This window comes from Hibiscus syriacus, unplaced genomic scaffold, assembly GCF_006381635.1.
Source record: "Hibiscus syriacus cultivar Baekdansim isolate YM2019G1 unplaced genomic scaffold, ASM638163v2 tig00111772_pilon, whole genome shotgun sequence".
Taxonomy (NCBI): domain Eukaryota; kingdom Viridiplantae; phylum Streptophyta; class Magnoliopsida; order Malvales; family Malvaceae; genus Hibiscus; species Hibiscus syriacus.
Window position 1 is genome coordinate 1,463,765 of NW_024063173.1, and position 26,411 is coordinate 1,490,175.

The 26,411-nt window shown below is 35.7% G+C and overlaps 2 protein-coding genes across 2 annotated transcripts; one reads left to right on the forward strand and one right to left on the reverse strand.

Moving 5' to 3' along the window:
* Window positions 1-5,486: 5,486 nt before the first annotated feature.
* LOC120170119 (pentatricopeptide repeat-containing protein At3g03580-like) lies at window positions 5,487-8,294 on the forward strand. The gene is given in 4 exon segments (XM_039178130.1): window positions 5,487-6,208; window positions 6,210-6,796; window positions 6,798-7,891; window positions 7,894-8,294. Coding segments are annotated over 4 exon segments (2,673 nt in total). The 5' UTR covers window positions 5,487-5,521; the 3' UTR covers window positions 8,199-8,294.
* Window positions 8,295-8,514: 220 nt separating this feature from the next.
* LOC120170114 (probable glutathione S-transferase) lies at window positions 8,515-21,681 on the reverse strand. Its single transcript, XM_039178126.1, has 3 exons — window positions 21,674-21,681; window positions 8,942-9,261; window positions 8,515-8,866 (listed from the first exon to the last, which is right to left on the reverse strand). The coding sequence occupies exons 2-3, from the start codon at window positions 9,251-9,253 to the stop codon at window positions 8,516-8,518; spliced, it is 663 nt and encodes a 220-aa protein (XP_039034057.1). The 5' UTR covers window positions 9,254-9,261; window positions 21,674-21,681; the 3' UTR covers window position 8,515.
* Window positions 21,682-26,411: the final 4,730 nt, after the last annotated feature.

Genomic DNA, 26,411 nt, shown 5'->3' on the forward strand with positions numbered 1-26,411 from the left:
TTTAAACTCATCATATTTTCTCTCCACATAACTCTTCATATATTTTATTTCATGCCTTATTTTTTCCCCTTCATCGATTTTTTTCAACCACTCCAATTACCCCCTTAAATTCACCCCTCAATTCCGCCACTTCTTTCACCACTCCATCAATTTTTCCACCCATTTCCCCCTTAAGGCATTCAATTGTCTCTTCGATTATGGATTGTCTTTGTAAACAATTAGAAACGACTTTTTTAGCTCTGTTAACTCAGACATCAAAATGTCAAATTTACTTGAACTACCCTGACCATAATCCCCCTACTACATTCTCTTCTACATTTTCTTCTTCATTCTCTTCTTCCTCCTCTTCCTTCTCTACATCCTTGCCAATAACCTTCAAAATTAAATTACATTATTAATACCATTTTTTATATTCTTAATATTATATAATTACTTTTATTACCCTTTCTTTCTTGCTCGGTCTTTCCAACTTCAATTTTTCCATCACTCAAACTACTTCTTCCTTCCCTCATGCATGGATGAGTGCCACTCTGGTTCTTTGGAATACCGACACACTTGCAAAGTCGGACCAAAAATCAAATAATACAACCTGCATTTATAATGAAATTTATAATTTTCTATGATAACTATACTTACAAGTTTTCTAACTCAACACATCATTCAACTCATTTACCTCTAAGATTGCTATGCACCCATTGAGGTATGTCTGGCTTCGGCCCTGAAAGCTAATTATTGATTCATTCAATCTGACATGGACATATTTAGCCCAATTCAATTCATCTTTCAAGCCTTCATCACAAATCAACTTTATATTGTCCTTTCTCGGGGATGTATCACCCGTTGGACAAAGAAAGATTCCGATAAGGTACAATAGAACTCAGGCCTTTAGGTTATCCCTGTCGTAAGCTCCATTTTTAATTTCCTTATCAAGTCTAGCATATGTCACCTTGGGCGTTAAATCATATTTCTTCTCAAGTGTTTTCCAGTTCTTCGTCTTAATGACTTCTTCAACACTATTACCTTTATCTTCTAGCCCCAATACAGCTACAACACATGAGACCCCCAGATGAAATGAATAATCACCGTATTGAACTCTACATTTTTGTACATCAAATTCCTCCATCAACAATCGACACAATTCCCTCTGAATTGGTCGATCCCTCACTCCGATCAAAGATCCAAACCCCATTTATTCCAGCACATAAACTTTATTCTTGTCCTTCATGTGTTCAATTATGGAGTTCAGTCTTTTGATACTACACCTTGTCGACACTTCCTATATTTTTTAAAAATATATAATGTTAGTGTTTTTATATATCGTTTATCATAGTATTTACAACTTTCATGAATACCTTCTTTTCATGTGCTTTCCTCCAAGCTTTATATTATTGTCTATCCTTTTTGGACCCTGTCGCATACGATTCCTTCTCAGCCTCATTCATCGACTTCTATTTCTCCAACACCTGATGTTTCACCTGAAATAAAGCATAAACATTTCTTAATCAATAAATTAATGCTAAATAATACTCAATGTTAATTTCAGTTTACATACCGAACCGATGTTATAATTACCATCTTCTTTCATCCTTTGGCATTCAGTCATACTATCAAGATTTAAATTTTGTAATCAATTTAAAGTTCTTAAATACTTTAATCCAATTACCATTTCAACAACAATTACACAAATACATTGATACTTACTAGAAGTACATATATCCACCCAGTGGTTGCTTTTGATTTACTTCATTGTTGATACTCTCAGGCTCCATTTCAATGTCATCTTCGCGAACAACAATTGCAAGATCCATTGACTTAGTTTTTTCTTCATATGTCAGCTTATGAATATTCAAGCATTAAATTAACTAAAATCAAATCAAATACAAGTTACATACAATTTATTCAATATACAAGTATCGATAATTAATCATATTGTAATCGAGTTTCCTTCAAAGGAATGGAAATACTCTCTACTACAAGTATTGATATCTATTATATCATTTTCAACCTATAATATTATATAAAAGTATCGATATTTATTTTTTATCTAGAATATCACTTTCTACCAGCAATTGGTCCCAAATCTTTCTTTACTTCGAAAACCCTAAACCCATAAACATAATCCCTATTTCTAAATACTGTAATACTAAAAAACTAGGGTTTCCTTCAAAGGAATGAGAATACTCTCTACTACAAGTATCAGTACCTTTATACAACCTACAATATCTTTTTCTACATATAATATTATATAAAAGTATCGATATTTATTTTCTACCTAGAATATCACTTTCTACCTGTAACCGGTCCCAAATCCTTATTTACTTCAAAAACCCCAAACCCATAAACCTAATCACTATTTCTAAATAGTGTAATACTAAAAAACTAGGGTTTCGACAATATACTTTTCGATTCGATTGTAGCAACAAACAAACAACTACGCTTTCAAAAAAACTCTTTGCTTCTATTTCGCAACAACTAATACGCATCAATTTCAAAACTATAGCCGTCTTATATCTATTTTAGAGAACTGTAGCAATGCCTTTGATATTTTAACCGATTATGTTATTTATATTTAATCGATACCATTACCCAAGTCTCAATACTTTTGTGTAAGGTATCGATACTTTTGATACGTTTTCATTTTTTCCATTTCTTTTCAATTCCTAAAGTACTGATACTATGATACATAACCTTATAAAAGTATTGATACCGTTAACATATCCCGTAGTGCTTTACCGATTTTGTCATATTGAAATTGGTTTTGTCAAATTTTAACCTGTTATATTGTCATTTATCGATACATGTGTCTAAGGTATCGATACTTTATAGGCGCTATTGTTGCAATTTTTTAATTCATAAAGTACCGATACTTTGGTGCATATACTTATAAAAGTATCGATACAAATTTCAACCATTTCGGTATCTCTTTATCGGTTTTGTCAAACTGAAACTGATTTTGTCAAACTTCAACCTGTTATATTGTCATGTATCGATCGATACATGTGTGTAAGGTATCGATACTTTCAAGACATTTTCCTTTTTTCATTTTTTTTAAATTCCTACAGTATCGATACTTTGGTACATATACTTATACATGTATCGATACAGATTTCAACAATTCTGGTAGCTCTTTATGATTTTCTCAAATTGAAATCGGTTTTGTCAAATTTCAACCAGTTTTGTCAATTTCCAATTGGTTTTGTCAAATTGAAACCGGATTTCTCAAATTTCAACCTGTTATATTATCATGTATTGATACATGTGTGTAAGGTATTGATACTTTATAGGCATTTTTATTGCAATTCTTTTGAATCACTAAAGTACCAGTACTTTTTATATATATACTTATAAAGGTATCGATACATGTCTACTTTTAACCGATTTTCATCACTTTCTTATATATTACTATATATATCGATACTTCTGTGCACGGTATTGATACCTACCGATAAGCTAAGTTTTTCGGTTGCCAAATTTTTTAATATTTCTTCATGTTTTACACCTACAACATTATTATTACTCAACATCTCTGGTAGCGCTAAACCGACTTTGTTAAGTATCTTATTAAATTTCCGGTCATGTCGTTTCTTAGCCGTATATTAGTCCGTCTTTGTTGAGACAATCCCCTCCTATTGATTGAATATTCAATAATATATATATATATATATATATATATATATGAGATAGGATCACGTTACACAATGTAATTTTTTTAGTTTTACATAGATTTAGTATCGTTGGATGAGTGAAAATAGTTGGTTGAGATTAACAATATGAAATTAGAAGATATTCACTGGGAAAAAAATTAAAAAATCAAACTCAACTATCTATTTTCATTCATCTAATAATTTTAAATCTGCGTAAAACTAAAGAGTTTTACATTGTGTAACAGGATCATGTTCATATATATATATATATATATATATATATATATATATATATATATATATATATATATATATATATATAACAAAGAATTTAGATTTATTTTAATGGTTTAGGTGCTCCATTATATTCGATTGACCCAAGTTTAAATCCTCATTTGATTATTTTCTTCTTGTCATTAATTATATTATAAGATATATAAGTTGTTGTAATCCATTAGCTAAAAGTGACATTTGGCATAGTGGTTAAGGCGATTCACCTCCTCTCAAATGTTTATATGTGATCCCTTTAACTTTAATTTCTTCGATATTTGTTTTCTCAAATCAGAGGAAAATACATGTCATTATATGAGTAGAAAGAAAATTTATTGAATTAATTAATAAAAAACCCTCTAAATAGGTAATGATATGTGTCATGACACTTGTCATTAGTGAAATGTGTTACCACTTGATGAATAATTAATTTTTTTAAATTAAATAAAATATAAGATCAAACTGATAGGATGTATAAATAATGAAAGACTAAATGTATATTTATATCAATTTGATTAACTGTCATGTAATTTTGTTGAACTATAAGCAGTGTCGATACTGTTCTTACAATATCGATACCTAATGAGCAATATCGATATTGTTCATATGGTACCGATACCAAGGTAAGGGAAGTATCGATACTTACTAGGTAGTATCGATTCTACCAGCATTACTCAAATTTCAGAATGTAAAAATGGTATCGATACCCAAAGGGGTACCGATATTACTCTGTATAGTAGTATCGATACCATAGGCATAGTATCGATACCATTAGGCCCCAACGGCTAGTAACGACTAGTTGATTTAAATATAACAAAGGTAGTACTGATACTCCCTTTAGGAGTATCGATACCCTCTGTTCTGGGCAGCTTTATTTTGCACGAAAATTAATCCCCAACGGCTCCAAAACACCTCCAACGGCTAGAAACAGCCACAACAACATTCCAACATATAAATACAAGTTTTGGTCACTTGAAGAAGGTTTAGAAACACCTATCCAAGCAATCAAACACAAGAGAAGAATTTTTCATTCTTATTTTCATTTCTCTTGTAAATATTGTGTTTGTGTGAGCTAAATTCTTGTAAACACCTTCCTTTTTAGAGGTTTTATTTGTTTAAATTCTCTTTCCTTGTAAAGGGTTTTTTGTTCTATCTTAACCAATTCAAAAGATAGGGAGTTGTAAAGTTATCTCTTTGTCCTTGAAAAAGAAAGAACAAATTAGTGAATTTGTTAGAAAATCCTTGGTGAGTAGTTAAGGTAGTGGATGTAGACTTGGTTGATAAGTCGAATCAATTTAAATCTGTGTCAAATTTTTCTATCTTTTATTCTCCTTACTCCCTAATCACATTTTTAACAATTAATCCCTTTGCACTTTTTCGATTTTTCAATTGAGCATCTTCTAAATCCTAACAAATTTCCTCCGTAAAATCTTAACGTAACATAACTTAATTGCTATCATTAAAATGTAATCTGATTGATAAAATTTAAAATGATAATGATTAAAAATATAATCTTTCCATAATTATGTTGCCATGGATTTAGTTTACCCGAAGTTTTATGTAAGTGGTGAAAATGTAACTCTGAAACTGGAATATGCTTGAGCTTCATGAAAACTACAGCAAAGTTCAGCGCTTTACATGAAGCTACAAATGAATTCCTTTATTCTTCTCTCTCCAAAGCCTTGTCATCAGCATCAAACTCTAAAAAGCTTCACAGAATCCACTCAAAAATTATAACTCTAGGATTTGAAAAATCTTCCTTCTTCTCAGGTAAACTCATTAGCAAATATGCTCAATTCAGGGACCTAACTTCTTCATTCTCTGTTTTCCGCCAAGTTTCACCTTCAGCCAATGTTTACCAATGGAATTCATTCGTTCGAGCTCTTACCCACAATGAGTTATTCTCCACAGCACTTGGTTTTTATAGCCACATGCGAAAAATGGATGTTTTACCTGATAAATATACTTTTCCTTCGGTTATCAACTCTTGTGCTGCTTTGGTGGATATTGAGATGGGACAAGTTGTTCATCAGAACGTTTTGAAGATGGATTTAGGCTCAGATTTGTATATTGGGAATACGTTGGTCGATATGTATTCTGGACTTGGTTGTTTGGACGAAGCTTTAAAGATGTTTGATGGAATGCCTGAAAGGAATGTTGTGTCTTGGAATAGTTTAATTTCAGGGTATAGTGCAAATGGGTATTGGGTAGAAGCATTGGAAGTTTATAATATGGCAAGAATGGCGGGAATCATGCCGGATTCTTTTACTCTTTCAAGTGTTTTGCCTGCATGGTGGAGGTTTGGTTAATGTTAAAGAAGGTGAGCTAGTTCATTGTTTGGTGCAGAAGATAGGAGTTCACTACGATGTTCTGGTAAGCAATGGACTTCTTTCTATGTACTTCAAGTTTAATAGGCTCATCGAAGCACGAAGGATTTTTGATGAAATGGTTGTTAGAGATACTGTTACTTGGAACACGTTGATATGTGGGTATTCTCAGATGGAGTTACATAAAGAGTCGATCAAGTTGTTTATGCTGATGGTGGATAAGTTTAAGCCTGATTTACTAACTATTACTTCTGTTCTTCGTGCTTGCGGTCATGTAGGCGACTTGAAATTTGGAAAATTCATTCATGAGTACATGAAGAAAAGTGGGTTTCAGAGTGATGTTACTGCTGATAATATTCTTATTGATATGTATGCGAAATGTGGTGACTTGCCAGCTTTGCGTGAAGTATTTGACAGAATCATGTGCAGGGATTCTGTCTCGTGGAACTCGATGATCAATTGTTATATTCAGCATGTTGATTATGATGATGCAGTGAAACTTGCTAAGACTATGAAGGTTGATCTGAAAGTTGATTCCATTACTTGTGTGATGCTCCTCTGTTTCTACTCGATTAGTTGACAAAGACCTGGGGAAATAAATTCACTGTGATGTAACTAAAATGGGATTTGATTCAGACCTCATTGTCAATAACTCTATGGTTGATATGTATGCTAAATGTGGGCTGTTGAGTGACTCAGTGAAAATATTTGAAAACATGAAAACTCATGATAGAGTAACATGGAATACGATTATAGCAGCATGTGTTCAATCTGGGGATTTCACTTTTGGGCTGAGAATGATTAATCAAATGAGGACTGAGGGAGTGATGCCTGATGTGGCCACTGTCCTAGTCATCTTGCATATGTGCTACTTTTTCGTTTCCAAACGGCAAGGGAAGGAGATCCATGGCTGTATTTTCAGATTCGGATTTGAAACAGATGTTCCAACTGGTAATGCACTAATTGAAACGTACTCTAAATGTGGTAGTTTAAAAGATTCTGCCCAGGTTTTTGACCATATGAAAGTGAGAGATGTGGTGACATGGACTGCTATGATCTCTGCATATGGGATGTATGGAGAAGGCCGCAAAGCGCTGAGAGCTTTTGAAGATATGAAAGCAGCCGGTATTATTCCGGACCATGTTGTCTTTGTTGCCATCATCTATGCTTGTAGCCATTCAGGTTTAGTAGACGAGGGTTTGGCTTGTTTCGACCAGATGCAGAAAGATTACAACTTGGAGCCTAGAATTGAACATTATGCTTGTGTGGTTGATCTTCTTTCCCGTTCTCAATTGATATCTAAAGCTGAGAGGTTTATAAAATCAATGCCACTGAAGCCAGATGCAAGTATATGGGGCTCTCTACTTAGTGCATGCCAATCGAGTGGCAACACCGAGGTTGCAGAACGTGTTGCTGAGCATGTCCTTGAACTGAAGTCAAACGATACCGGGTACTATGTTTTAGCATCAAATGTCTATGCCAGTTTAGGGAAGTGGGAGCAAGTGAGAATGATACGAAAATCCATAAAAGCTAGAGGGCTCAAAAAAGATCCTGGATGTAGCTGGATAGAAATAAAAAGAAGATTGTATGTATTTGGAACTGGGGATAAGTTCTTTGAACAGTTTGAAGAGGTTAATAAGTTATTAGGGATAATTTCGGTTTGATGGCTAAGGAAGGTTATGTTGCTGATCTGAGATATGTTTTGCACGACGTTGAAGAGGATGAGAAAAGAGACCTGCTTTGTGGGCACAGTGAAAGGCTTGCGATGGCGTTTGGATTATTGAACACAGAGCCCGGGACACCATTGCAGATTATGAAAAACCTTCGCGTTTGTGGGGATTGTCACACTGTGACCAAGTATATATCAATGAATATGCAACGGAAGATATTAGTAAGAGACGCCAATCGTTTTCATCTTTTCAAGGATGGAACCTGTACTTGTGGAGATCGTTGGTGATGCTTCTCTTCATCATATTTTCTAGCTAGACAAACCTGTCCATGCTGATGCCTCAATCCTCTTCATCAAAAGGAAAATGAAAAAGAACAGATTCATTTTGCTAATGAGGTGCGCAAATACAGGCTTACATGTTGACACATTCATATATATATATATATATATATATATATATATATATATATATATATATATATATATATATATATATATATATATATCTCGAAGGCCTTGCCTTGACAAACAGTTTTGAACTTATTGCAGAAATATGATGCCTAAATTATAATGTAAACCATCCATGGAAAGACCTCATAAACAGATCACTTTGCAGGATGGTATTTTTCATAAAATGCTTGGTACCTGATGATCATCTTGTCATGAGGAGGCCATGTATCTTTAATCACAGGGAGTTCATAAAACTCTTGCATCCATGCCAACAACAATGGATATCTCTCATCAACTATTTTCAAGCCACTTACCTCTTCAAAAACACAGATCAAGTTAGCCAGCCAACCGAAAACAAGATCCGCCAGTCCTATCTTCTCTCCGCCGAAGTATTTCTTTCCTTTCAGCTCTTCTTCAACAAACTTCAGATTCTCCACCGATGCCGCCATAGCTTCCTCTCGATCTTTCCCTTCCTTGGTGAAAATGGCCCAAATTGTTGGTAAAAGCTGCATCATTAACAAGAACAAGATGTCACCCATGGTCTGTTGTATAAAAACCATACAGAAACTGAAAATCTTAACCTTTTCATCATTGAACTTGGCCCAGAACCGTTCCTTGGCTCGTTCGAAAGGATCTTCAGGCAATATAGGATTTTGGTTCCATGTCTCATCAATATATTCAAGAATCACAAGTGATTCTGAGACTGGCTTTCCATTGTGAACAAGAACTGGGACTTTCTTGTAGACAGGGTTATACTGAAGAAGAAGAGCACTCTTGTTGGATAGATCTTCATCTATTGCTTCATATTCTATACCTTTGAGCTTCAACGCCCAAACAACCCTTAAACCAAAACGGGATGACCATGTCTTGAAAAGCTTTACTTCTTCTGCCATATTCCTTGCTATGTTTTCCTGTTTAACAAGAATATATACAGAAACCAGAAAATGGCACACTTTCGTAGGAGACAGAAAAGTAATAATAAGGGTAAACCACGTATTTGGTCATTCACATATTCTCAAAGTTGAGTTGGTCACCTAATTTTTCTTTCTTAAAAATCATAACTAACGTTACGTTTTGGTTCTGTTTTGACCACCCATTGTTAAAAAATCAATGATAATGTTGATGGGTCACCATAAGGTAATATCACATCATTATTGAAAAAAATAAAAAGTGTCACGTCAGCAATTATGTATAATTTTGGTGACCAACACGAAATGAAAACGTAACGTTAGGTATGATTTAAAAAAAATATCTGGGTGAACAAAACAGAATTGCGAGAATAGGTGAGTGATCAAAATATGTAATTTATCCTAATAATAATTCACCTAATTTTTTTCTTCAAAATCTTATATAACATTACGTTTTAGTTTTGTTTTGACCACCCGTCATTAAAAAATCAATGATAATGTTGATGTGTCATTATAAGGTAATATCACATCATCATTGAAAAAAATAAAAAAATTTGTCACGTCAATAGTTATGTTTAATTTTTAACAGTTGGTAACCAACAAGGAATAAAACGTAACCTTAAGTATAATTTTGAAACAATATCTGGGTGATCAAAACAAAATTGTGTGAATAAGTGAGTGACTAATACATAATTTATCCTAATAATAATTATGGAAAATTTTATCAAATTGACGTGATGTTATTAGAATATTTGAGTTTGTGAATATATTCTTTAGAATTTTAATGGGAAATTATATTACAACCCATTTTTTCTATATGATGATGAAATGTATGTGAGAAAACTGGACCTAAAGTCACTTTTTCTCTGGTACATTAATTTTTCAGGTTTACTCATGTACTATTTGTTTTTAAGTTTAACTAGACACTGTCACATGTAATGAAAAATAAATTAATAAATATTAAAATTCTTTAAACATAAAAAAATCAAATGAAATCATAAAATATTTTAAAAATCTAAAAATTCTAGTTTTCTTTTGAATAACTCATAACATTTTAATAAAATTTGGAATTTTCAATTTGCGTATGAGTTTTTTTTTTTACATTTTGTAATGATTTTATGAAATATTTTTTTAATAAAAATCTAGTATAATTATAACTTAAAAAAACAAAATTTTTTAAAAGGAGATTTTTAAAATTATTTTACTTTCAAAATTCTTTTGCATTTTATATATTTTTATTTTCTAAAATTTTTGTTATATGTGACATGTTATAATTAAACCATGTGATTTCTAAAACAATAACAACAAAGAAGAAAGTGTTAAATAGAATAATAGTATAATGAATATACTCAGAAAAATTAGAATAAAGTAGATGAAGAAAATGTGATATTAAGCTAAGAATTAAAAAGAAAGAGAATAACCAACAACTAGTTGATCTACTGATATGAGATAATAGATTTTTTAAGTAAGGTCAAGAGTTTGAATATTAACGTTTGTGAATAAAATAAATTGAATTAAGAAAATTATCTTAGCATTTATAATATATGATTTGAATTAATTGATTAACAAATCATATAGTTATAAAAAAAGTAAGAGAGAGAAATGTGAAATTTTATTTGGAAATGTATGGAACGATTGTGATGATCGGTCCACATGGTCGGCTCTTACTACTATGTAAGGTATACCAAATAATAAACCAAATATAATACGGCACTAATATATTATAGAAATTAATTTCAATTTAATATTTTTTAATAATTTAAGAGGATTACAAACAATAGTGAATTCATTGAGGGATGAGGATGGACACGTCTTCGTCTTAAAATTTGATTTTTTTCGATAAATTACTTATTTTATTTAATGTGTCTACCTTGGAACTTTATTAGTATTTACCTTGAAACTCGAATTTTCTTCGATGTCTAACCTAAAATTTTATTTATGTCCATCCACTAAAAAATTATATGTTGTTAACATATATGTTCTCACCCTAAAAATATTTTTAGATCTATCACTAATTACAAGATAATTGTAGACATCATCTTTCGTCCCCATAAATAATTATATGATTATATATATATATATATATATATTATATAATATATAATGTTATTTACATATTTTTTGCTATTTTTACACGCCCAATGAAACCCAGGTACAGACAGTGGCCCAGCAGAAGCCAAAACCAACAAATAAGCATTATAGTTTGATTAGGACTCTATAACCGAGTCTAAAAATAGGTTTATGTTTACTACTATAAATAAGATGTAAACTCTCATGATTTTGATATACGAAATACACACGATTTACACAAGAAAATCATTCGAAATAGGTAGAGATGCACAAGCAATCAAAGCATTTGTAAGGCTTTCGAATGCGAAATAAAATAAAGGTATTATTTATTTTACCTTCGATTCGTTTGTGTGGCTTGCATGTTGTTTTTTCGGTTTAAAACCTAATCGTCGATGACCGAATGGGGGAGTTCGAATCTTCTTTTCTATATCTACTCTCACTCGAGGCGATTTTTAAAAAACTATTTTGGTTTTTGAAACGAGGGAATCAAGGGCTTTCGAAAAAGCAAAAATTTTTTATGTTTCGCCACCGATCAACGGCAGCCGACGAGGTGGCGGGCCACCGATTTTCTGGAAATCGGGGTGGATGTTCTTCGTGTTCATGAAGAACACATGAACAACGAGAGAAAACGATGAAGAGGGGGTTGAATCGGTTTGGCCAAATGAGAAATGAAAAATTATGTTTAAAGGTTGGCATTTATACCAACCCGCAGGCCGACCCGAGACCCGACCCATGGGCAAAGAGATCAGCGTGTTTTACCGAATTTAGGGGGAATTGTAATTTCAGTCCCCTCATTCTTCAACATCTCTATTTTGACCCTTAATTTTGATTTTTACCCAATTTTCTTTTAAATCGTACACCCCAAGTTACCAACCTTTCAATTTGGTCCCCTCGTTTTTTTGTTTTTTTATTATTTTTTTAATATTATATTTTTTATATTATTTTCTTTAGTATTAATATTATATGTATATATATTTTCTTCCCTTTATATTTATTTTATTAATATTAATATTAGTATTTATATATATATATATATATATATTATTTTTATTATTTTATTTTCTTTATATCTATTTTCTTTATTTATCTATTTTTATTTTTTCTTGCTTTTATTTATTTATTTATTATGTATATATTATTTTTACTATTATTTTCCTTCATTTTATTTATTTCATTTTTTTCTTTTCTTTATTTTTTATTTTTTGTTTATTTTGTTTATTTTTTTGTTTATTTATTTTATTTTTTTATTTTATTTATGTTTCTTTATTTTCATTTTGTTTATTTTATTTACTTTTTATCTTTATTTCATTATTTTTATTATTTTTTCTTTACTCATTTTATTTTATTTCTTTATTTCATTTGTTTATTTATTTATTTTTATTACCTTTTTTATCTAACACGTTTCTTGACTTTTTAAGGATGTTTTCAAATCAATCTATGGTAAGTAATTCAGATCATTTTTTACCTTTTTTTTAATTAAACTTGCAATTTTCTTAATTAAAGACAACTGGAAATTAACTAGTATCGAAAGGGCAGTTCAAGGGTACTAACCCTTCCTTGACTGTAACCGACTCCCGAATCCGACATATCTTTGGAAAGATGCAGATCAAGTAAGAAATAAAGGTATCCAGTCAACCTATTTGTTCTTAAATAAATGATCGGTGACGGCTCTAACACATTTCATTCAAGTCGAAGCCCAATTTCGGGCCCACCCGAAAGACGGTTCCGACAGCTTGGCGACTGCGCTGGGGACAGGTAAGTGAGTCAGGCTAAGGTAATTTCCAGTTGTATTTTTAATGAAAAGGGTAAGTTTAAATTTTAAGGTAACTTTTTGATCCTTATTATTTACTTTTTATTATTTTTTTTCAAATAAATAGTTGTACTGACGGTCTCTTTCAATGATTTCAGCCTTTAAAGCTTTTTCCATCTAAGGCTCTAAACCCGAGCTCCAAACCCGTTTTTAAGTGGGAGTGAAAGCGACGTCTTCGTGAGAATTTATTCTCTTCACATGCCTAGCAAGTAGCCTTCGGGATTCATATACCTTATGTCTTCGTGTGAATTTTTTCACCGCACATACATAAGGGAATGTATCCTCTCGAGTTTAATTTAGTCCACACAAGCTTGTAATGGGCTTAGGACTAAGGGTCTGACAAGCCCAAGGGGGCACCGACAAGGAGAATTCGAGTACCCTTTTTAGAACCTAAACCGGGAGACTACAGAGATTTAAAGCCTACCCCAAAACCCCATTTCAAAACCTATGATGCTTTTCTTACTCATGCAATTTTTCCCTCTTCATTTTATTTTATTTTTTTTCTTTTCTTCAGCATTTATATTTTTTTTATCTTACTAACTTTTTGCTTTAGTGTTTGTATTTTTAGCATTTGCATCATAAAAAGAGGCTATTGATCATAAAAAGGTGCTTGTTACACACAAATAATCTGAATTAATGGACAAAGGGGTTGTAATGCAAGAGATAAAAAACGTCGAGGTTCTACTATGGTCCGAGAAGACTCAGAAAGAAAAGGGAGACAGTCTTCAGAGAAGCTATGTGTTAGAACTGGTTAGCTACGCCTATGTCAGCCTAAAGCAGAATGATGTACAAGAGCTTCGGACATCTGGGACAGTTGGAAGAGTGACCAGAAATAAAAGTTCAGCCAGTGGTTCGGTGATATTGCACTCTTGCTTTATGTCAAGACTGATGAGCCCTTAATCAGAGCATTGGTTCAATTTTGGAACCTGGGGTACAGTTGCTTCACCTTTAATCAGGAGGATATGGTGCCCACAATCGAAGAGTATACTACACTGCTGCACTGCGAAAACATGAGACTAGAGCAGGCCTACATTAAACACAACAAAAGTCAGCCTTTCAAGAATGGGCTGGCCAAGGTTGCAGGTGTTGACGAAAAATGGGTAACCGGCCGAGCTTGACATAAAGGCAGCGGGGAAGGAATTGCTTGGCTTCATATCAAGCAACTGATGAAGAACTATCCTGATGAGTGGACGGTAATAGATCTCTTCACCCTGGGTCTGTATGGTTTGATTATATTCCCAAAGACGTTGGGATACATTGATGCAACTGTGGTGGAACTGTTTGAACAACTCCCGAGGTGAGTAAATCCAGCACCGACCATCTTAGTTGAAACCTTTCGTTTTCTCAAACACTGCAGAAAGACTAGAGGAGGAAGGTTCATAGGGTGTGCTCAGCTTTTCCAAGTCTGGATTCACAGTCATTTCTGGAAGATTAACGGAATTGCCTACTGCCGATTCAGCACCACTTATTCACCTTTGGGGGAATTCATCACTCTGAAGTGGCACGAAGGCGCCTCAAAAGAAAAATGGATGAAAGTCTTCACACATCTTCAAGACCGGGACATTGCCTGGAGAGCTCCTTGGTTGACCCACATCGACATTCTCTTCCGATGTGGGGACTCAGACATTATGACACTGCTTGGATTGTGGGGAGGAGTTAGGTATTCTCTGCTTCTGGCACTTCGACAGTATGGGGCACGTCAGCTTGTCCCAGTAACATACAAACTTTCTAGATCAGACTTTACGTACCATGGTGACAACTACAAGAAAATGATCAAGGAAGTAGCTGAGTCATGAAAGAAAGTATTTCGGATAGACGTTGTGGCTGACAAGGACATGCTTACTCCGGACTATTTGGAGTGGCGAAGATTGTGGAAAAATGACAATATCCCAATGCCAGATTGTGAGGACACCCAGACCATGGAGGAACATCTCAGGCATGTCCCTTCCGAACTTGAGATAACAATGGAAGAGTTTGAAGTTGTGGAAGTTAGATGCCGACACTCAAAAAGATCGGGCAGACAAGCTGGAGAAGGAACAGAAGAGAGTCCGTTTTGAGTTTGAGGATTTGAGAAAGAGGTACCAAGAGCAAGTCCAGAATAACTCTAATCTGAAAAGGACTTCTGAGTACTGGAAAGACGAGGCCAGTAGCTTGAAAAGGAAGTTAGAACGGAATGATGAAAGAGAGACTATGAAAGAACAGATGAAGACTGCTTAGAGGCGCTCGATAGACAGTCAGTATCTGAACAAGCGTTTGAGAATCCAGGCAGCTGACTTAGAGAAGTCTCTTCAGAAACAACAAGAACTGGATGGAAAGACAATAGCTGAGTTAGAAGCCATTGTGGATGGATTCAAGAAGCAAGCAAGAGAGCTTCAGATAGTGCCCTTTGATGGAGGGTTACAATGGCGTTTCCGTTGGCAGCAAGCTCAGCAAAGGGTGAAGGCTAGAGATGCAGTCATCTGTGACTTCCTGGAACAAGTACAGAAGGCAGCTCGTCATTTGCATGGCTTAGCAAGGGAAGCCGGAGTGGTTTGACAAGGCATCCAACCAGTGATAGATGAAGGAAGAAAACTTGTCAACCTGTTAGAGGCTGTTCGGGGTCTAGAGGATTTAGTCCAGATGTACCTTTAGATTGTTTTTATGTCTCTTAAAAGATAAAACACTTTTGTTTAAATATGGATTATTTATAATAACATACACTTTTCTGGATCAATGCCTTGAAATTACATACATCATGCATCATCCTTTTCATTTTATATTTCATGTTTATTTTTAAATTTTCAATGTTTTTAAATTCATATTAACTAACAGAACATGTATCATCAGAAGAAAGAACAAACACCGAGTTTAACTCCACAAGCTCAAGACACACATCATCCTCACAATACTCGAACGAAGAAAAGATAAATGGTTGAAGCTATAGAAATAACTGGAAGATAAGATAGCCCATAACAGTCAGAGTACCCTGGATACCATCACGAAAAGCCAGGAGTCCTTGGTCGATCAAATCGTGGCCAAGTTATCTGGTTTGCAACAAGCAAGTGCACCAGGGGTAGGTGCGTCTGAGGAGGTAACTATACCTCCGACCCCACAAATGGTTATTTCACCCGGGATCTTACCCGGACTACAAGGGGACTTATATACGACAAAAGGAAAAGCCTCATCTGCTGCAAAGATGCAAACTTCTACAACCAATCCTGATAACCATCCGGATGATTACCATATCTCGGATTTTGATGAGGAAGACAAAACGAAGAAGATAGATGAAAAAATTAAAATGTTAGAAGACCAGATAAAGGTGGTCAAAGGGGACCACGACTACTATAGAGTGGATGCAATAGAGATAAGCCTGGTTCCGGATTTGGTGCTTCCACCAAAATTTAAAGTCCCCGAATTCGAAAAATTTAATGAAAACAGTTTCTCCTCGGCCCACATCACGATGTTCTATCAGAAAATAAAAGTGTATGTGGGAAATGATCAACTCATGATTCGTTGCTTCCAGGAGAGCTTGTTCGGTTCAACTATCCGATGGTACAATCAGCTGAACCGATCTCATATCAAGACGTGGAAAGACCTGGCTAAGTATTTCTTGGAACAATACAAGCATATTAATGATATGAGACCAGACCGAGTTATGTTGCAGAGCCTGAAGAAGAAACATAATAAGAGTTTTCGACAGTATGCACAAATATTAAGGGATTTGGCAGTGCAGGTTCATCCACCCTTGGATGAAAAGGAAAGCAGGAAGCTTTTTGTAAAGACCCTGAAGGCGCCTTACTTCAGGCACCTAGTGGCAATCACATCGGGAAGCTTTTCAGAGTTAGTTATGGCTGGTGAGATGATCGAATTGGCCATAAATCAAGGCAAAATAGAGGGAGGGGAATCCAGCAAGAAGTGAGATCAACAACGTTAACACTTACAGTGTCAACAAAGGTGTTACGATCTCTGGCATAAAAACCACTTCAGTTGTACCATCAGGTACTTCTAAACAAAATCAGAGAGAATCGAGGAAAGAAAGGGAAAGGGAGAAATTCGATCCTATCCCCATGACATACAAGGAGTTATACCAACAGCCTTTTGACACTCATGTGGTGTCACCTTACCCTATGGAGCCAATAAAGCCCCCTTACCCCAGATGGTATGACGAGAACGCTCACTACAAATACCATGGTGGTGTGCAGGGGCACAAGATCGAAAATTTTCTCGTGTTTAAAAAGTTTGTACAACGAATGCGAAACAAGAATTGGATCCATTATAACTCCGGAACACCAAACGTTGCACAAAATCTCTTGCCTAATCATCAGGAGACTGGGATTAACGCAGTCACTACCGAGAAGGGCAGGAGAGACAAAACTAGTGTTTTGGAAGTAAAATCTTCTTTGGCTTGGATATGGAGCCAAATGGTGAAAGCAAGGCTTCTCGCACCTCAGTCAAATACAACAAGGAGAGAAGATGGTAACCACTGTTGTTACCACAACAAAGAAGGGCATGAGGTGCAAGATTGCCCAGAATTCAAAGCGTTAGTCCAACTCATGATGGACAGGAAGAAGCTGGATTTTTATGAGGAAGTTCAAGATTCTTCAAAAACAAATGTTTGCACATCAGAAAGAAAATATGGTAGGGGTATCCCTTTGATAATTACCCCTAAAGCGATGACAATTGTAACGACACAAGCAAATGTGGTGTTCACAATGCCCCGACCTTTTCAGTACAAGGATAATCGACAAGTTCCATGGAAGTACGAATGTCAGGTGAGTTCTTCAAAAGAAGATGATAGCAATGTGGGGCAAAGACAACTTGAACCTTTCAAGGAAGATGTGCTGGCTATCAACGAACCCATAAAGGAGGAGGAAGCTAAAGAGTTCCTCAAGTTCCTGAAACACAGCGAGTACAATGTTGTAGAATAGCTCCACAGCTTGCCGACGCGAATTTCAATATTGACACTACTGTTGAACTCGGAGGCACACCGATAGACGTTGTTGAAGGTCCTGAATCAGACGTTTGTACCATAAAACATACCAGTCAGCAAGATGGATCGACTGGTAAACAACATTCAAGCTGATAATCTCATCTCATTCTCAAATGATGAGATTCTATCCGAAGGAAGAGGCCGAACTAAGGCATTACACATCACCACGCATTGTAAGGGTATGCCTTACCAAGTGTGTTGATCGATAACGGCTCAGCCCTGAACGTGATGCCTTTAGTCACATTGAAAAGGCTGCCAATAGATACCTCACATATGAGAACCTGCCAGAACGTAGCCCGAGCATTTGATGGGACCAAGAGAGAGGTAATTGGAAAGATCGAGGTACCGCTAACCATCGAACCTGCCACCTATAATGTCAAGTTCCTAGTGATGGATATCATGTCTTCCTATAACTGTCTTTTGGGAAAGCCTTGGATTCATCAAGCAGGTGCAGTACCATCCACGTTGCGTCAAAAAGTTAAGTTTGTTATCGATGGGGCCTTAGTAATTATTAATGCTAAGGAAGATATCATGGCAAGTTTGACCACGGAGGCCCATACATCAAAGTAGACGATGAGGTGGTAGAATGTTCATTCCGCTCCTTGGAATTTGTGAATACCATATTCGTGGCCGAAGGAAGGAAAATTTTCAAACCCCGACTTTCCATGTGCACCAAGATGGAAATTAAGCAGACCTTGGGAAGAGGCGCAAAAACATGAAGAGGATTTGGAAAGCAGCTGTAAGGAAGGATTAATTCAATCCTTCCTATTTCAAAACTAGATCAGTTTGGGCTTGGTTTTCAGCCCAGTCACCAAGAAAAGTGGAAGGAAATCCAGAAGAATCGGGAAAGAAGACTAGCCATGTTAACTGGAAGTGAATTTCAATGGGAATCCACGGTATTCCCGCCTCTTTACAACACATTCAAGTCAGGTGGTTATTGACCACCTCATCAGATTTGGGAATGGCTCTGAAAGATCTGAGTATCAATACCGTAATCACAGAAGATGCTGCTGACGCAGAATTCGCCCTCTGCCACCTGGGTTTGTGCTTAGCAACTGGTCGGCGGAAGAACTACATGTGGTTTACAAAAGTCTTTCAGAGTAATATTCGAACTATCCATATTTGCCTATACCCGGGGCAATAAGTGATCTTTTGTAAGGGTGAATAGACATATTGTTTAAATTCAATAAAAGATGTTTTTTCTTTCATGGCAAACAAGTTTTCTTATTTCATTTATTTTGAATTCATTTTCTATTTTCTTCATTTCAGTACTCCATTCTATTCTCTTTCAAACTTAATTTTTGGTTGTTCCGTGTGGGATGTTTTCCTCTCACGCATGCACATTTTCTTTGTCCCTTCAGATCCCCAGATAACGATAATGCAGGCACCGATGATCCTGATTCGGAGGTGGATTTTGAATCAGCCATTTGTCTCAGGGAATTTGATGAATGTGACAATAAAGAGGAGTGCAACTTACCTATCGAATTGTTGAGAATGGTGGAAAGAGAAGACAAACAAATACTGCCACATGAGGAAAAGATCGAAATCTTGAATCTGGGCACTCAAGATGAGAAAAAGGAGGTTAAAATCGGCACAACTCTTTCTGCTGAAGTAAGACAAAACTTGATAGTCTTACTTCAGGAATACAGAGATGTGTTCGCATGGTCGTATCAAGACATGCCGGGACTAAACACATATATGGTAGTCCATAAACTGTCTATCAAACCCGAATGCAAACCCGTGCAACAAAAGCTGAGGAGAATGCGACCAGAAATGCTCCTTAAGATCAAGGAAGAGGTCAAGAAGCAATTCGATATCAGTTTTCTTCAAGTGGCCAAATATCTGGAGTGGGTGGCCAACATAGTGCCAGTTCCGAAGAAAGATGGGAATGTGCGCATATGTGTTGATTACCGGGACCTTAACAAGGCAAGTCCCAAAGAAATCGAGGTTTATGTCGATGACATGATTGTCAAGGCACAAACCGAGAATGAACATGTCGAGAATCTAAGAAAGCTCTTCTAGAGATTAAGAAAGTTCTAGCTGAGACTGAACCCTAGCAAGTGCATATTTGGAGTAACATCTGGGAAACTGTTAGGCTTCATGGTTAGCAAGAAAGGCATTGAAGTCGATCTCGGTAAGGTTAAGGCTATCCAGAATCTACCTCCCCCATGAACATAAAAAGAGGTTCGAGGTTTTCTGGGCAGATTGAACTACATAGCACGGTTCATATCTCAATTAACCGACAAATGTGACCTAATCTTCTGCCTTCTCCGAAAAAACAACTCTGGAGCTTGGGATGAAAACTGCCAAATTGCTTTCGAGAAAATAAAGAAGTACTTGTCTCATACCCCTATCCTGATGTACCCCATCCCGGGAAAGCCTTTATTCTTGTATCTATCCATATTAGAGAATTTGATGGGCTGTGTCTTGGGTAAACATAATGAATCCGGAAAGAAGGAAAGTGTCATCTACTACTTAAGCAAGAAGTTCAGCGATTGCGAGGTCAGATACCCTCCTATCAAAAACGTTTATTGTGCTTTATTCTGGGTTACACGAAGACTCAGAAAATACATGTTGTATCACACCACTTGGCTGATCTCTAAGTTAGATCCACTAAAGTACATGATGGGTGTGCCTACTCTCTCCGGAAGGTTAGCTCGATGGCAGATGCTCTTATCTGAATTTGACATCGAGTATGTAAGCCAGAAAGCCATAAAAGGTAGTGGCATATCGGACTTCTTGGAAAGAAGAACCGATGAAGATTACGAATCGTTGGATTTCGACTTCCCAGACGAAGACTTGATGGCCATATCCCTAGAAGAAGCAAATACTTCCACAGATAGTTCCTGGAAAATGCATTTCGATGGTGCATCAAATGCATTAAGACATGGCATCGGGGCTATACTGATCTCCCCAGAAGGAAATCATTACCCAATCACCAGCAGACAAAATTTCGATTGCACCAACAACATGACAGAATACAAGGCTTGTGTTTTTGGGATTTGAGCTGCAATGGGGCAAAATATAAAGACCTTGCGGGTATATGGAGATTCAGCCTTAGTAATCTATCAGCTCTGTGGAGAATGGGAAACAAAGGATGTGAAGCTAGTCAAATACCAGAAGCTAATACTGGATCTGCTCGAGGAATTCGATGAAGTCACCTTCCACTATGTGCCTAGGGAAGATAATCAAATGGCTGATGCTTTAGCTACCTTGGCAGCCGCATTCAAGGCTGGTGGGGAGTCTGAAATGATGCGAATTGACATGTAATTGTATGAGTACCCAACTCATTGTTATCAAATCGAGGAAGTGAAAGACACTAAGCCTTGGTACTACGACATTATGCAATACATCAAGAATCGAAATTATCCAGAGTAAGCCACCGAAACTGATAAAAGAACCATTAGAAGGATGGCAGCTGGATATGTCCTTGACGGGGAGGTCTTATACAAGAAAAGCCATGATCAAGTCCTGTTAACATGCGTAGATACAGAAGAGACAAATATGATAGTGGAAGAAGTACATGATGGAGTTTGGGGAAAACATGCAAACGGACATATGATGTCAAGACAAATAATGAGATGTGGATATTTTTGGTCTACACTAGAAAGTGACTGCATCAACTATGCTAGAAGATTTCATAAATGTCAAATTTATGGAGATAAAATAAATGTTCCACCTCATTCACTTCATACGATGACATTGCCATGGCCTTCCTCTATGTGGGGCATGGATGTTATCGGACAAATCCATCCGAAGGCTTCGAATGGTCACCGGTTCATTCTTATGGCAATTGATTATTTCACGAAATGGTTAGAGCCTGCATTATATGCAAGTGTCACTCAGTCCACTATTTGTAAGTTTTTGAAGAAAGAAATCATATGTCGGTATGGTTTACCCGAAAGGATCATTACCGATAATGCTACAAACTTAAACAACAAAATGATGGATGTTACCTGTGACCAATTCAACATAAAGCATCACAATTCTACTGCTTACAGACCAAAGATGAATGGAGCAGTAGGAGCAGTAGAAGCAGCAAATGAAAACATCAATAAGATAGTGGAAAAACGACTGAGACTTACAAGGACTGGCATGAGAAATACCTTTTGCTTTGTTCGCTTATCGAACATCGGTACGAACTTCGACTGGGGCAGCCCCATTTTTATTAGCTTATGGAATGGAAACAGTGCTTCCCATTGAAGTAGAAATTCTGTCACTCCGGGTCTTATCAGAAGTCAAACTGGATGATGCAGAATGGGTACAATCCCGATATGATCAGCTGAACTTGATAGATGAAAAGAGATTGAAAGCCATTTATCATGGTCAAATCTATCAGAAACGAATGATTCGAACACATGACAAGAAGGTGCGCCCGAGAATATTCTGCGAAGGAGATCTGGTGCTAAAAAGAATTTGGCCAATTCAAAAAGACTTCAGAGGAAAATGGATGCCAAATTGAGAGGAACCTTACGTCGTGAAAAAGGCCTTCTCCGGGGGAGCTCTTGTCTTAGCTGAAATGGACGGACCGAAATTGCCAAATCCAGTCAATTCAGATGCAATCAAGAAATACTTCGCTTAGGATGAAAACTCGAGAGGGCGTCTTAAGTCAAAAAAGAAAAAAGAAAAAGATAAAAAGAAAAAGAAAGAACGTTTTGGGTGAAAACCCGAAAGGGCGCCCTAAATTGAAAAAAATGAAAAAGAAAAAGGAAAAAGAAAAATAAAAGAAAAGAAAATAAGGAGGGTGAAAGATGAAAACCCGCAAAGGGCATCTTAAAGCCAAGGATGGGTCCAACTTGAAAACCCGAAAGGGTGATTTGGACATTGATTCAAGAAATCCAGACACTGGAAACATCCCAGCATCTGACTCTTCTACAGACTTAACGAGTCGGAGAAAGGTTGGGCTCTCTTGAACGTTGTCGCATCTTTGAAGATCCCTTGACAAAAGCTGCGTTCAAGGTCACCTAACGACTTATCGGCTTAGAAGCGCCAGCATTATTGGAATCTAAGACATCCATTCGCTTCATTTATGTATTCATTTTCTAGAATGTTTGTCATGTATTTTTTTTCTTTTTCCTTATGAATAAAGTCGACCATTTCTTTAAATCAACTCCTTTTGAGCATCTTGGATTGAATTTAACCTAATGATTTATTCACTTCTAAAAAAGATAGTTGCATATTACTGTACAAAGATTTTTGAAAAGTACATGTACTTGGAAACCGATCAAGGCTCATGCATTATACTTGAGATAGTTGATAAGCATTTCCCAAATCAAAGATAAAAAAATAAAATATGCACATCATATTTAAACAATTGAAGAATTCAGATTGTTAATCAGAACTTCAAGATTCCAGAATCAAGAGTCAACAAGACAGGTGACCGGAGATCGAGATTTCTCTCTAGAGCCCAAAACAACATGTTTCGCATATGCATTTTAGGCACACCTAAGAGCATTGCATCCATAGCATTGCATATATGCATAACTTTGCAGGTTCTAGCTAGAGTCAATTTCAACTTCGCAGCGAAGGATATTAGACTCGAAGCGACACAATTTACTCGAGATTGGATTTCAACTTCACGAAGAAGGATATCCAACTCAAAACCAATTTGGTGAAACAACCCTTGGATTTCAACTTCACAACGAAGAATATCCAATTCAAGACTCAACTTCACAACGAATGAGCCATCCATGATTTCAACTTCACAACGAAGGATATCGTGCCCACAAGCAGCATCCATCTCTAGATTGGATTTCAACTTCACAACGAAGGATATCCAATTCAAAGCTCAACTTCACAACGAATGAGTCATCCACGATTTCAAATTCACGGCGAAGGATATCGTGCCCACAAGCAACATCCATCTCTAGATTGGATTTCAACTTCACAACGAAGGATATCCAATTCAAAGCTCAACTTCACAGTGAAGGAGCGTCTGTTAACAAACAACTTTTCCAGTTTCATTCAGAGTCAATTTCAACTTCACAGCGAATGATATTGGACTCGAAACAACGCAACTTACACAAGATTGGATTTCAACTTCACAGTGAAGGATATCTAATTCAAAGCTCAACTTAACAGCGAATGAGTCATCCACGATTTCAACTTCATAACAAAGGATATCGTACCCAAAAGATTGACCTAACTTCACGACGAATGAGTCATCTGTAACACAACAACACCAAAGTCTTCTCATCTTCACAACGAAGTATCTTGAGCTAGAAGACGATCTAGGAGCTACTTGCCAAAGTTTTGAGTTCGATTTCAACTTCACGACGAAGGATATCGTGCTTAGAATTTTCCAATTCAACTCAACTTCACGACGAGAGAGTCATTTCGTGATTCATTTCAAATTGACAAACCAGTCTTAACATCGGATTTCAACTCTACGATAGAGGACATTTGATATGGACGAAATTCGTGTCTTTTAATCTTTGCCCTATTTTCGTTACACGATAATGAGCAAAAAAGGGCAGTTGTAGACACCATCTTTCGTCCCCATAAATAATTATATGATTATATAATATATATATTATATGATATATAATTTTATTTACATACTTTTTTCTTTTTTTACAGACTTAATGAAACCCAGGTACAAACAGTGGCCCAACAGAAGCCAAAACGCGCGACCCGATCCACGACCCGTGACCCGGTCCACTTGTGCTTGACCTGACCCAGAAAACTAGGGTTTCTAGAAACCCTAGCTCGCCCATCTTGTGCTCCCAGCTGCCAGGACCTGTGACCGTTGGATCTAGATGAGATCAAAGGTCTACAACAAATGACATCTAGGTTTTTTTTCAAACCCTAGCCAAGGCTTCATCAGCGCCGCACGCCTCTATTTTCGCAAAAGGTACAAGCGCACTCTGGCCACACCTCCGAGTCATCCGGCGCAAGGAAAGCAAAGCAAACAAATAAGCATTATAGTTTGATTATGACTCTATAACCGAGTCTAAAAATAGGTTTATGTTTACTACTATACATAAGATGTAAACTCTCATGATTTTGATCTACGAAATACACATGATTTACACAAGAAAATCATTCGAAATAGGCAGAGATACACAAGCAATCAAAGCGTTTGTAAGGCATTCGAAAGGGAAATAAAAGAAAGATATTATTTATTTTACCTTCGATTCGTTTGTGTGGCTTGCATGTTGTTTTTTCAGTTTAAAAGCCAATCGCCGATGACCGGAGGGGGGTGTTCGAATCTACTTTTCTAGATCTACTTTCTCCCGAGGCGATTTTTAAAAAACTATTTTGGTTTTTGAAACGAGGGAATCAAGGGCTTTCAAAAAGTAATTTTTTTTATGTTTCGCCGCCAATGAATGGCGGCCGGCGAGGCGACGGGCCACCGATTTCTGGAAACCGGGGCGGATGTTCTTCGTGTTCATGAAGAACACATGAACAATGAGAGAAAACGATGAAGAGGGGGGGTTGAATCGGTTTGAAAAAATGAGAAATGAAAAATTATGTTTAAAGGTTGACATTTATACCAACCCGCAGGCTAACCTGAGACCCGACCAACGGAGAAAGAGATCCGCGTGTTTTATCGAATTTAGGGGGAATTGCAGTTTCAGTCCCCCCCATTCTTCAACACCTCTATTTTGACCCTTAATTTTGATTTTTACCCTATTTTCTTTTAAATCGTACCCCTAAGTTACCAACCTTTCAATTTGATCCCATCGTATTTTTTTAATATTACATTTTTGTATATTATTTTCTTTAGTATTAATATTATATGTATATATGTTTTTATTCCCTTTATTTATTTTATTAATATTAATATTAGTATTTATATATATATATATATATATTATTTTTATTATTAAATTTTTTATATCTATTTTATTTATTTATCTATTTTTATTTTCTTCTTGCTTTTATTTATTTATTATGTATATATTATTTTTACTATTATTTTCCTTCATTTTATTTATTTCTTTTATTTCTTTTTATTGTTTTTTGTTTATTTTAATTTGTTTATTTTATTTATGTTTCTTTATTTTCATTTTGTTTATTTTATTTACTTTTTATCTTTATTTCATTATTTTTTTTTATTTTTTTCTTTATCTTTCTTTACTCTTTTTATTTTATATTCTTTATTTCATTTGCTTTTTATTTATTTTTATTACATTTTTTTATCTAACATGTTTTTTGACTTTTTAAGGATGTTTTAAAATCAATCTAAAGTAAGTAATTCAGATCAATTTTTACCTTTTTAATTAAACTTGCAATTTTCTTAATTAAAGACAACTGTAAATTAACTAGTACCGAAAGGGTAGTTCAAGAGT

Bases quoted from the DNA above. Each gene is read 5' to 3' on its own strand.
- LOC120170114 (XM_039178126.1), bottom strand. From the start codon at position 9,253: ATGGCAGAAGAAGTAAAGCTTTTCAAGACATGGTCATCCCGTTTTGGT. The intron at 8,867-8,941 runs GTTAAGATTTTC...TTAATGATGCAG, and splicing joins CCAAGTTCAATGATGAAAAG to CTTTTACCAACAATTTGGGC.